General features: G+C 39.7%; 1 protein-coding gene across 2 annotated transcripts in view; it reads right to left on the minus strand.

Moving 5' to 3' along the window:
- The window catches only part of SCFD2 (sec1 family domain containing 2), a 455,587-nt gene extending 448,758 nt beyond the window's left edge, over positions 1-6,829 (minus strand). Inside the window, exon 1 of one of the 2 annotated variants that reach the window (XM_057502226.1) lies at positions 5,843-6,827. In XM_057502226.1, coding sequence (XP_057358209.1) covers positions 5,843-6,680 — 838 coding nt within the window. In that variant the 5' untranslated portion in view covers positions 6,681-6,827. Of the gene's footprint in view, positions 1-5,842 lie in introns of both variants that reach the window. The other variant, XM_036895221.2, reaches the window with a different exon arrangement.
- Between the last annotated feature and the right edge of the window lie 3,861 nt (positions 6,830-10,690).

Raw genomic sequence — 10,690 nt, forward strand, 5'->3', positions numbered from 1 at the left:
GTTATGTGATCTTGGGTGAGCTACTTAACCCTTCCATGTCCCAGTTTCCTCATCTGTAAAGTGGGGATAATCATAATACTTACCTCAAAGAATAACTGTAAAAATTAAAGGAGTTTATATATGTAGAATGCTAAGAAAAGTTAATATGCTCTCACATTTTAGCCATTATTTATAGCCTCAAATTTTAATATTTTAACAAATAATATACAACCATACCTTAAAATACCAAATATAAATACATCAGTGTATCATAATTTCAGGTTTAAGAACCACCCATTGGATTGAAAGTTAACCTTTAATTGAATGGATTTAATTTAAAAGTTTACATGAAACTAAAATCCAGAAGAATTGAACTGAGAGGAAATTTAGTTCCTAGAGTTACTGCCATCTCCTATCTTTTGATTTTGAACTTGAAGACAATTAGCAAAGGACTCTAGTTGATCTTAAGAGCCAGAAAATAATAGAAACCAGATTCAAACCTTTTAGAGAGTCATAAATCACATCTACTTTTTAAGTTGTCCCTCCAAACAAGTCAGAAGCCAGGACGGTCCCTAGAATGTTGTACTTAAATTCCATATGCAAACATGCCTAAAACACTCTGCAGAGACACAGACTCTGGGTGGTCCAGACATGGGAAAAGTAAGCCAAAATCAGAGCAACAGACATCAGTGGCCATTTACTTCTCAAACAATTACCACAACTTTCTATAGTTATAAGCCCTGAGAGCTATCAACTGCTTCAGAACAGCAAGGAACTTGTCTAATGTGTTCACCACTGCTTCCCTAGACATTTAACAATGTTTGGCACATAGTAGGCATTCAATAAAAGTTTACTGAAAAAAAAAAACAACTATCCAACAAAGGGACATGTCAGCAAAGACAACAACAAAAAGATGAGAGGGAAATTGTCTATATTGTAGCATAATATTAACAAGGTCAAATTGATTAATTACTGGGGATTATTTTTGGTAGTGCCAATTTTACATATAAGAAGAGAGTTAAGTATATAAATCTTCTAGTGGTAGTTATCAATGATAGTGTCCAAAATATTTAACAACTAATAATATAAATTAAGATATGTGTATATATGAATATCTAAATAAAGACAAAAAATGTATTTCCTTTTGGCCTCTTTATTACATCTGCTGTCAAGTAATTTAAATAGAAATTTAAATCATTCAAATCATTGCGATAATTTCCAAATCATCTTTTGATTTTTTAAACATGGTTGGTGTAATCTTTTGTATGCTGCAGCTATCACTGGCTAAACAATGCCCCAGTCTAAGCCACAATTTGATAGAAGAAACCACACCAAACTCCTGTAACAACTACTCTATTAAATTCATAGTCATGAGCTCCCTGGATCCTGATGTTGGTCACACCCAGGAGAGATCAGTAAAAACTCTGCACATGGTGATCAGGTAGGTTGCTGGACACCAGAGTCTGGACCAATCGGGAAAATACCCATGCCAACAGCAATGTCACCAACACCATCTACCCTATCACCCCATTCAATTTTGGGCCACAGAGGACAAGTGCTGCATTTCCACAGTGAACTCCCACCGCTGCCTCAGTACCCTCAGCGCATACAGGGAACAGGCTTCAGCCGCACCCTCCTCCACACGCCCAGGCCCTATCATTCACTTCCACTGGGCAGCAGTATTAGGTGATTTGTGTGCTCAATAAGGAGATTTCTCTTCACTCCCTAGGGCAGAAGTACTTTAGTATTTTTAAAAACAGGTTTGATAGTACAGCTATGTACCAAGTGAAAATCAGCCCTGAATACTCCTAATAGGGAATACAATGCTGTGTTGAAATATCCTTGACACAAATGAACCACTAACATGATCATCTGGAAGATGGTTTGGATTATAGCTTTATCCACTAAGAAAGACTTCAAATGATAAGTTATTAGAAGCATAGTAGCAAACTAGTCCCAGGGAGAATTTATTCTCCAAAATCTACCCTCCATCAACAGCAGTAAGTTGATCCTTTCTAAAGGAAAGCATGGCATAATTTTAAAATGGGAAGTAGATCACAGACCATTTCCTGGGTACACTATGCCAAAGGTGATAGGCCTCAGAGGGCACCACAAATCAAACTTGGCTTCATGCACCATCAGATAGGCAAATTATCTCACCCATTCTGGCTTCCCTTTATCCTTTATTCCCACTCCCAACTGGCCATTGCTGGTGCCACCCACCACCCATGCAGGCAACCTGTCCCTACTCAGATATCTCCCTACTCAAGCTCTGACACCCTGAACCCCATCAGTGCCTTCCTCCCAGCATAGACATCTACCCTGCTTAGCCCCACCTAAATGCTTTCAAACTTAATTATTCAGGGAGGCAAAAAGGAAGCAGAGCCTTTATAATTTTAAATGTATTTGAGAAATCCCTCAAGTAACTTTTGGGCGGGTTCACTGCTGCTTCCCTCAGCATTATACACCTTGTATAATTCTCTCAACATTCTATTGAAAATAATATTTTCATGATTTCTCCGAAGCCCTTGACAAAGTAGGAGAGTTTTTCTTTCTCTTTTTTTACTTGTTGCCTTGAATCTACCCACAGAAATTTCCCATTTGCTCCCTTTGAACACTAAATATTATTTCACCAGTCCCATGTACCTAAAAGGTCTCCTCCCATACCAGTCTGCCTTCGGAGTCCTTCACTGATCTAAAGAACACCCTGGAAGCCCACTACTGGCAGAAGGAATCTGAATAAACATAAAGAAAATGAGAACTTTATATTAATACTAAAACACTAACAACTCTCACTTTGACAGTTTAGAACATGAAAATGCTGAGCTTGGATATTTACAGAAATATTGAAGCAATCCTGCCACTTACTGCCTATCCTTAATGGTCATGCTTTTTTTTTTTTTTTTTTTGGTAAAACACAACCTCTGAGCCTCAATTTCCTTATTCTTGAAACGATAAATGACACTTAGCTCACCTAATTTGTTGAGAGGATCCAATAAGGTAATGTAGAAGTAATTTTTATCTACAAGATAGTCACATAAATATCATTATTTCCTTTCTCCAATACTGTGGGCCCAAAGTGTCAAATTTTAGAATATTCAGAAAGTGTGTGCCTTTGTGCATTCCTATGGCATCTGAGATGACTAATTATGTGGCTTAAGAATCTCAGAAGTATTTTCAATCAGAAAAAAATGAGTATGCTAACCTCAATGAATGTCTAGTTGGTAGCAACCTTTAATTCACTCATTCATTCATCTATTCACTCAATAAATATTAATGGAATACCTACTATTTTCAAGGCACTCTTCTCAGTGCTAATTAAATAAATAGCAAACAAAGCAGAGTCTCTCCCCTCAGGAACTTCCATTCAAATTGGAGGAGACAGTCAATAGACACTTAATTAGTAGAGTTAGGTTAGGCAAAGACCACGACAAATAAATCAGGCTAAGGTGTGAGAGTGTCTAAAGAAGGGCATCAGGGATTTGAGCACAGGTTCAAAGGAAGTGAGCAAGAAAGGCACATAGATACCTTAAGGAAGAACATTCCAAGCTGAGCTGCAGAAGAACATCAAAGGCCCTGAAGCTGGAACATGCTTGACATGTTGAGGAATGGCAAGGTGGCCAGTGTGCCCAGAGCATAATGTGTGAGGGGAGATCAGTGGAACACGGTAGGAGAGGTACATACAGGTGGATCGTGTATGTACCTGCAAACAATGGTAAGGAACTTGGATTTGATAGTATGTGTGATGGGAGGCCACAGGAGGATTGTAAGCAAGCGACATGTCAGATTTATGTTTTGATGGGTTCATATAAGAAACTGCATTACCTGTATATCTTCTGCACTTCGTTAATCTTTTTTAAAACTATTTGCATCCTCTACCCTGCTGTGTCAGATGTTGCTTTGAGGTTGAGTAAAATGAATTCTAATAATTGAACATGGGGTTCACCAATATTCAGGCCATTCATGGTCTTGACAGAGGAAGAGTGCTGGAGTAAAAACGTTAGAAAGACATAACTGAAGAGGAGTTAAGGGAAAATTGGAGCCGATGATTGTAGAGACAGCAAGTATAGACAACTCTTTCACATTTGTTATAAAATAGAGCAAAAAATAAAACTGAAGTTAGAGGAGCATAAGGGGTCAAAAAAGGAAATGTTTCATTCTGTTTGTAGGTTGATGGGGAAAATCTAATAGAAAAGGTTATTTTTAAGTGATGATCTAGGAAAGAGGGAGGGTATTTGAAAGAGGGAAATCTATGGGAGAAATGAAAAGGGAGAGGACCTAGTCTGCAAAGGTCTTAACATGAAGTAAGGAAAGAAAAACATGTGAGTATAGATATAGAAAAGTTGGTATTTGCTGGTGGAAAGATACAGAAGTTTTCTGATGACTTATATTTTCTCAGGGATATAAAAGCAAGAAAGCCAAGGGGTGAGTATGGGGAGGGAGCTCTGGAGGCTCTAAAAGAAAGAAAAAAATGATTGTGCTGAATGGCAACTTTGTCTTCCCATGTGCCCTTGTTTTCCAAATCATCCTTGACTGCTTCATACTGTAAGCATTTGGAGAACAGACGTTTGTTATGTATGCAGAAAAGAGGCACATACAAGAAAGAGATGCCTAAGATGTAAAGGAATTGTTGCTATGACACTGGATGACCAGGGCATTAAAGTCTGCTTGACTCAAGTGTTGGGGGGTGTGGTGCAGACAACAAAGTATGTGACCTTTATTAATTATGAAACAATATGCCACATTTTAGGCATGAAGAAATATAAACAGTTTATGCCAAGGACTCAAAAAACTCAACAAGCATATATACTCATCAGATGCTTTTTAATCTTCTAAGCATTCTGAGAGGTTACAATTATTACTTATATTTAAATCACACTGACAGACTAGATACCTGGTTTTTCCAGTCCATAATTAAGCTTACATCTAATGTTATTATTTATCTTACATTTTACTTTATGACCTGAAAATTAATCCTATAAAGTCAAAAACTCAAATACACATGTCGTGGTTTTGAATCACTTCATTGAACTTTTTTCTGATCTCCTGAAGGGAATACTTAACAATGTCAGATTCTTGATTATTCTCCCTGAACTTGCGTGTGGTCAGCCGATACTACTAGCAGCATTATATTTACCTAATTAGAGAACAATAAAGTTGACCTTTGAAAATAAATGCACATGTCAAGTACAAGAAAATGTTTTTCCTTCACCTATTTTGAGGGTTATATTTGTTCTTTAAGTGTGCAAATAATTAATATATTATTAGAATTTGATATTACCTGATCTTCAAGAGAATTAGAGAGCTAAGAATAAATCAATAAACATCTGAAAATATTTTCTACAATTGCATTATATCTTTCTTTTTGGTGATATTTAAGCTCAGCCTCATTTGCTAACATTCACTAAAAAAGCCTAAAACTGAACTATGATAATTTCATGTTTTGTTGTACAGTTTTCCTTCCACTGAGCCATCTGCTAACACCTCTTCAACTAACTAGAGCCCTCTTATGAAAGATTGTAGTGAATGCTGGCATCTGCACATTTGGAAAAGGCTCCCAGGTGGACAGTGAGCCCCAGTGTCAGCATCATTCTATTTTCCAATCTCTTGGACTAGACACAGTTGTTTAAAAAGCGCATACTGATGATGTATTTACCCACACAGTATTTAACAAATCGACTGTAATTGCCAATTTGCTTGGCTTTTTCACCCCTTGAGATAGACTCTGTGAGATCTGCATCTGTTCCTCTTTGCATCCTCAACCTGACATACAGTAAAAGGTCAATAAAATATATGCTGAATCAATGAATGTCCCAATATTGTGAAGAGTGGTTTTCAAGCCCTCCACAGCAATCCCACTCACCTATGAGATCCAGAGTTCTGTCCACAAAGACCACTGATGCCCTGCCTGCCACAGTCTTCCTCCTGTTCTTGGCAGGAGCATAATTGGCCAGATCTGCAGCGATGATCCGACTGAGGGAACCTACAGCAAAACACTCCTCCCGTACCCCTAAATGCTCACACAGAGAACTGAGGCCTGACACCAGGCACCTGATCTGCAGCAGCAGCTCGGGGGTCAGAGCAGTGGCATCCACCTCACCCAAGTTTCCTAGCCTCTTCTTGTCCGGTCGGGCACTTTTAAGGAGATGCACATCCTGAGGCAGCAGTGGAAAAAGGGAAGCAAAGGCTGGAGTTAAGGCAAGGTGAGAAGCAGCTGGGGCGAGCAATAACGGGACATGCAGCACCTCGGCGGTGTAGTTCATGTTGCCCATCCACTCACACAGCTTCTCCTCCAGTTGCTCGAACACAGGCTGCTGCCCTTCCAACTCAGCCGCTGCCGCCGCCGGCACATGATTAGCCGTGAGGTGAACATCGTGATTGACAGCCGTGACCACCACACAATATTGGAAGTGGCTGCGGCAGATGATGTCCCGCAGAATATCTACGGTCCGGCCTTTCATCAGACAACTTAGGACAAACACCGCCTTGGGCTGCTCGGCTCCACCACCATCTGCGGCAGGCTCGAATTCCCGCAGGTAACACGCAGGACCCCCCACAGCCTCCAGGAGCCGCGTCGATCCGCAGCCCCAGTGCAGGCTCTCAGCGCAGGCGGCGTCCAGGTAGACCACAGCCCGTTTCACTTTGGCCAGCACCTGCTCCCAGCCTTGCTGGGTAAAGGACAGCACGCCAGGGGCACTCATGGTTGGGGACTCACAGACTCGGGGCACTGCAATCCAGGAACCTCTCAGAACTCACAGCTTCCGGGAATTGGGCTCCCTGAGACTTTGACAGTCAACACAGTACACGTGGTGCCTCGTCTGACTCTACTGGTGTCGGCGCACGGTGATGATGTCAACGAAGCATGATTGGCTAGCGAGGAGCCCTTGGCGGAAGGATGACGAGAGCGAGGGGGCAGTGGGCGGGGTCCGTGCCCTCCGGAGAAAAGGGGCTGCGAATGGAACAGTTTAGCTGTTTCTTTTAGTCTTCCTCTCTGCTCAGGTTACCTTTTCCCTGGTCCTTGAGAAATCTCAGGAATAAAACCTAATCCGAAGGTTGATGTTTCCCTTGGATCTGAATCAATCTCTTTAAAAGTACAACCATTTTACCCATCAAAACTCCGAATAGCAGAGAAGATAAAAAAAACAACTGTTGTGTAATGTTTGTGGTTTATAGATGGCTAACACATACGTTCTTGCACACAAGTCTCACAACAAACCTAGTCTCTTTCTCACTTTCTCCAACTTCTTTCCCTCCTCTCATTGGCACTAAATCTTCATCTGCTTCAAAATTCTAGAATCCAGCCCCTACTCCCCATTCATTCTTGCTGTCAGTGCTTTAAACCACCATCGTTGCACACCTAGACTGATAGCAATGATCTCCCACCATTTCCCACCTTTCCATCTCTTCTCTCTCCAATTCAGTTTCTTCCCAAAGATGTTCAGCTTCCCAAGATGGTCCTACCATTTTCCTGCTTAAAAGCCTCTCCTGGCCCGATTGCCTACAGCATACAGACAGACTCATTATAATGGCACCCAAATCCTTCATGATTTCTCAACTTCTTTCCATATACCCCCGGCCTGCAATATTACATACCTGCCCAATAAAGTCAACAGATCAAGCCCAGAATATTTCATAGTTTCAATTCATTCAACCACTGTTTACTAAGCACTAAGTATAATCACTGTGCTAGACTCCAAAGATACAATGGTTAATAAAGCATATTTCCTGATCCATGAAGAATTTTCACCTTTGCTAACTACTTGCCATGTCATGGGGTAAGCTTTAACATATCTGTTCTGCTAGACTGTAACACTAGAGGTTTGGTGTCCCCAATCCCAGAAAATAACAGGTATACAGTAAACTTTGTTAAATGAAAGTTCAGCTCATATCCATGTAATAAATAATATACCAACTTAATGAACATGTAAAATATTCCAGAAACTTAATGCTGGGCTTTAAGGATCTAAATAGAAATAAGCCACAGCTTGCCTTCAGAAGAATCTGAAATAAAAGACCTATATATGTAAAACAGCAAGTGCCATAGAATGTTACAGAAGCAACGATTTTTTTAAAAATGCATAGGAGTTACAAAGGAGGAAAAATAAGTTCTGACTGACTGAAGGGAAAAAAAAGGAAGTGGTCAGAAGAAGTTTCATATAGGACATGAGTTTTGAGTTGCCTTCAAAGAAAACCAGGTGTTAGCCAGGTGAACAGAATGGGGAGGAGCATTCCTGGCAGTCCAAACAGAGTGCGGCATGAACAAAGACATAGAGGCATGAAACCATATGACATACTCTCTGGAACTACAGTTTAGTGTAGCTGGAGTATATAGTATAAAGAGAGGCCCAAGAAGTCATAGAAGCTCTAAACTAGAAAAGAGGGGACTAGATCAGGGTGTCTTATTTTCTATTCTAAATAGTAGCAGCCAGTGGGGAACAATTTAAGTATTTTTAGGAATGGAAAAAATTTGTTCACATCTGCAGTTTAGGGGGAGAAAGAGTCAAAATGGAAATTCATTTGAATGGAGTAAGGTTTAGGGCAGGGAGAGCCGTTAGAAAACACTAACAGCAACAACTCTGGATGAGACTAGATAAGGATACCGAGAGGATACACAGTGCATGGGTTTATTAAGAGATGTTATCCGGTGAGTGGATTGACAAAGAGAATGAGGCAGAGGGTGAATTTCAGGTTAATGCCCAGTTTTCTGCCTGGGTGACTGGATAAGTGGCAGTCACTGAGATTTGGAAACCTGAAGAGAAGGAGATTGGAGAATATATATATTGAGTTCAGTTAGGACATGTTTTTATCTGCTCATTTTTTTAGTTGTGGAAAAATACATGAAATTACCATCTTAACCATTTTTGAGTGCATAGTTCAGTAAAGTGTTTTCACACCATTGTTTGATCTAAAGAACTTCTTAATCTAAAGAAGTTTTTAATCTTTTGAAACTAAAATTCTATATCCATTAAACAAGTCCCATTTTCCCCTACCCCTAGCAAACAGCACTCTTTCTGTTTCTATAAGTTGACTATTCTAGATACCTCATATATATGTGGAATCATACAGTATTTGTCATTTTGTGAATGGCTTATTTCAATTAGCATAATATTCTCAAGGTTTATCCATCTTATAATATGTGTCAGACTACCTTTTTTCAGGTTGAATAATGTTCCATTGTATATACCATTGTGCTCACCACATTTTGTTTACCCATTCATCTGCCAATGGGCATTTGGATTGCTTTCACATTTTAGCCTTTGCAAATAATGCTGCAAAAACTTAGGCATACAAATTTCTCTTTGACACCCTGCTTTCAATTCTTTTGGATATGTACCCAGCAGTGGAATTGCTGAATCTTACTGTAATTCCCTTTTTAACTTTTTTTTTGAGTACCTTCTGTTTTCCATAGCTGCTGTACCATTTTATATTCCCACAAACAGTGCACAAGGATTCCAATTTCTCCATATTCTCGTTCTTTTCTGTTGTTGTTTTCTTGATTGTGACCATCCTAATAGGTGTGGGGACTTGTTATTTTGAAGGTACTGTAGGACATCCAGGTGGAAACATCTAGTATACAGTTGAATGTATGATTACAGATTGCAGGAGAGAAAGCTGATAATTTGGGAATCAGAGAAAGATGAGGACATGTTCTGTCCTTGGAGGGAAGTTAGATTTCAGTTTCAGTGAAGGAACAGAGATATCCTTCTGCTAAAAAATTGTGAATGTTAAGACATGTGTGTGTAATTGTTCAAAGATAGGGACTGAAAGTTACATTGCAGAGTTGGGATTCAGGCCTAAAGAAACTTGGATGGAATAAGCACAGAGAATGTACAGGAATGACTCTAGAAGAGTTGGCAAAAAGTGACTGAGAATCCAATGCACAACCTGTATAGCCACATGTAACCCCAGGGGCTGCCAGATTACGAAAGGGCTTTAAGACACATAGTAGGACATTTTATGTGTAATAGAAAGTCACTGGAGGGTTTATGTTAGCTGAATTGCAGTGTGGCAGTGGAGATGGAAAGAGGTAGAAAGATGTGGTATATATCTTATAGGACGAACTAACTAGTAGGTCTTGCTATTAGATTTTCATAAATCTGAGATGGATTCATGAGGGAAAGAGAGGAATGAAGAATGATTCTTTGGGTTTTGACTGGGACAACTGGTTGGATGGTGGTTACTGATACTAAGAGAAGCCTGAGGGAGTTTGGGAATGGAACAAGATAGTTTGAGGAGTTCTGTTCATAAGTTCTGTTTGGGGCATAAGTTTGACATGCCTATTCAATATCCAAGAGAGGCTGCAGGTAATGCCTCCAAGTAAGCAGCTTGGCCTGAGAAGACTGTAGGTAGAAAATTGGTAGTCATTGGCTCTCAAAGATATATCACATAGATGGCACTAAAAATCACAGGACTGGATGAAATGATCTTGGAAGGCAGGGTAGACAAAAAGGAGAATCAGAAAAAAAAATCCATTTCTTGCTCTCAGATATTAGAGTTAGATGAATTCCTGCTAAAATGATATGCTTAAGATGATCAGATTTATCTTATTTAAGTGTGATTTGTACTTCTCCGGTCTAAAGTTGGCAATAGTTTCCTATTCCTCATAAAATTGAGCATATCTCCCTTCTCCTTATTTCTAAGTCCACCATATGCATGATCAACACTTACTATTAAACACTTTTCATGTGCTTGACATTATAACAAGGGTCTA

Source organism: Manis pentadactyla, chromosome 5, assembly GCF_030020395.1.
Source record: "Manis pentadactyla isolate mManPen7 chromosome 5, mManPen7.hap1, whole genome shotgun sequence".
Lineage (NCBI taxonomy): Eukaryota > Metazoa > Chordata > Mammalia > Pholidota > Manidae > Manis > Manis pentadactyla.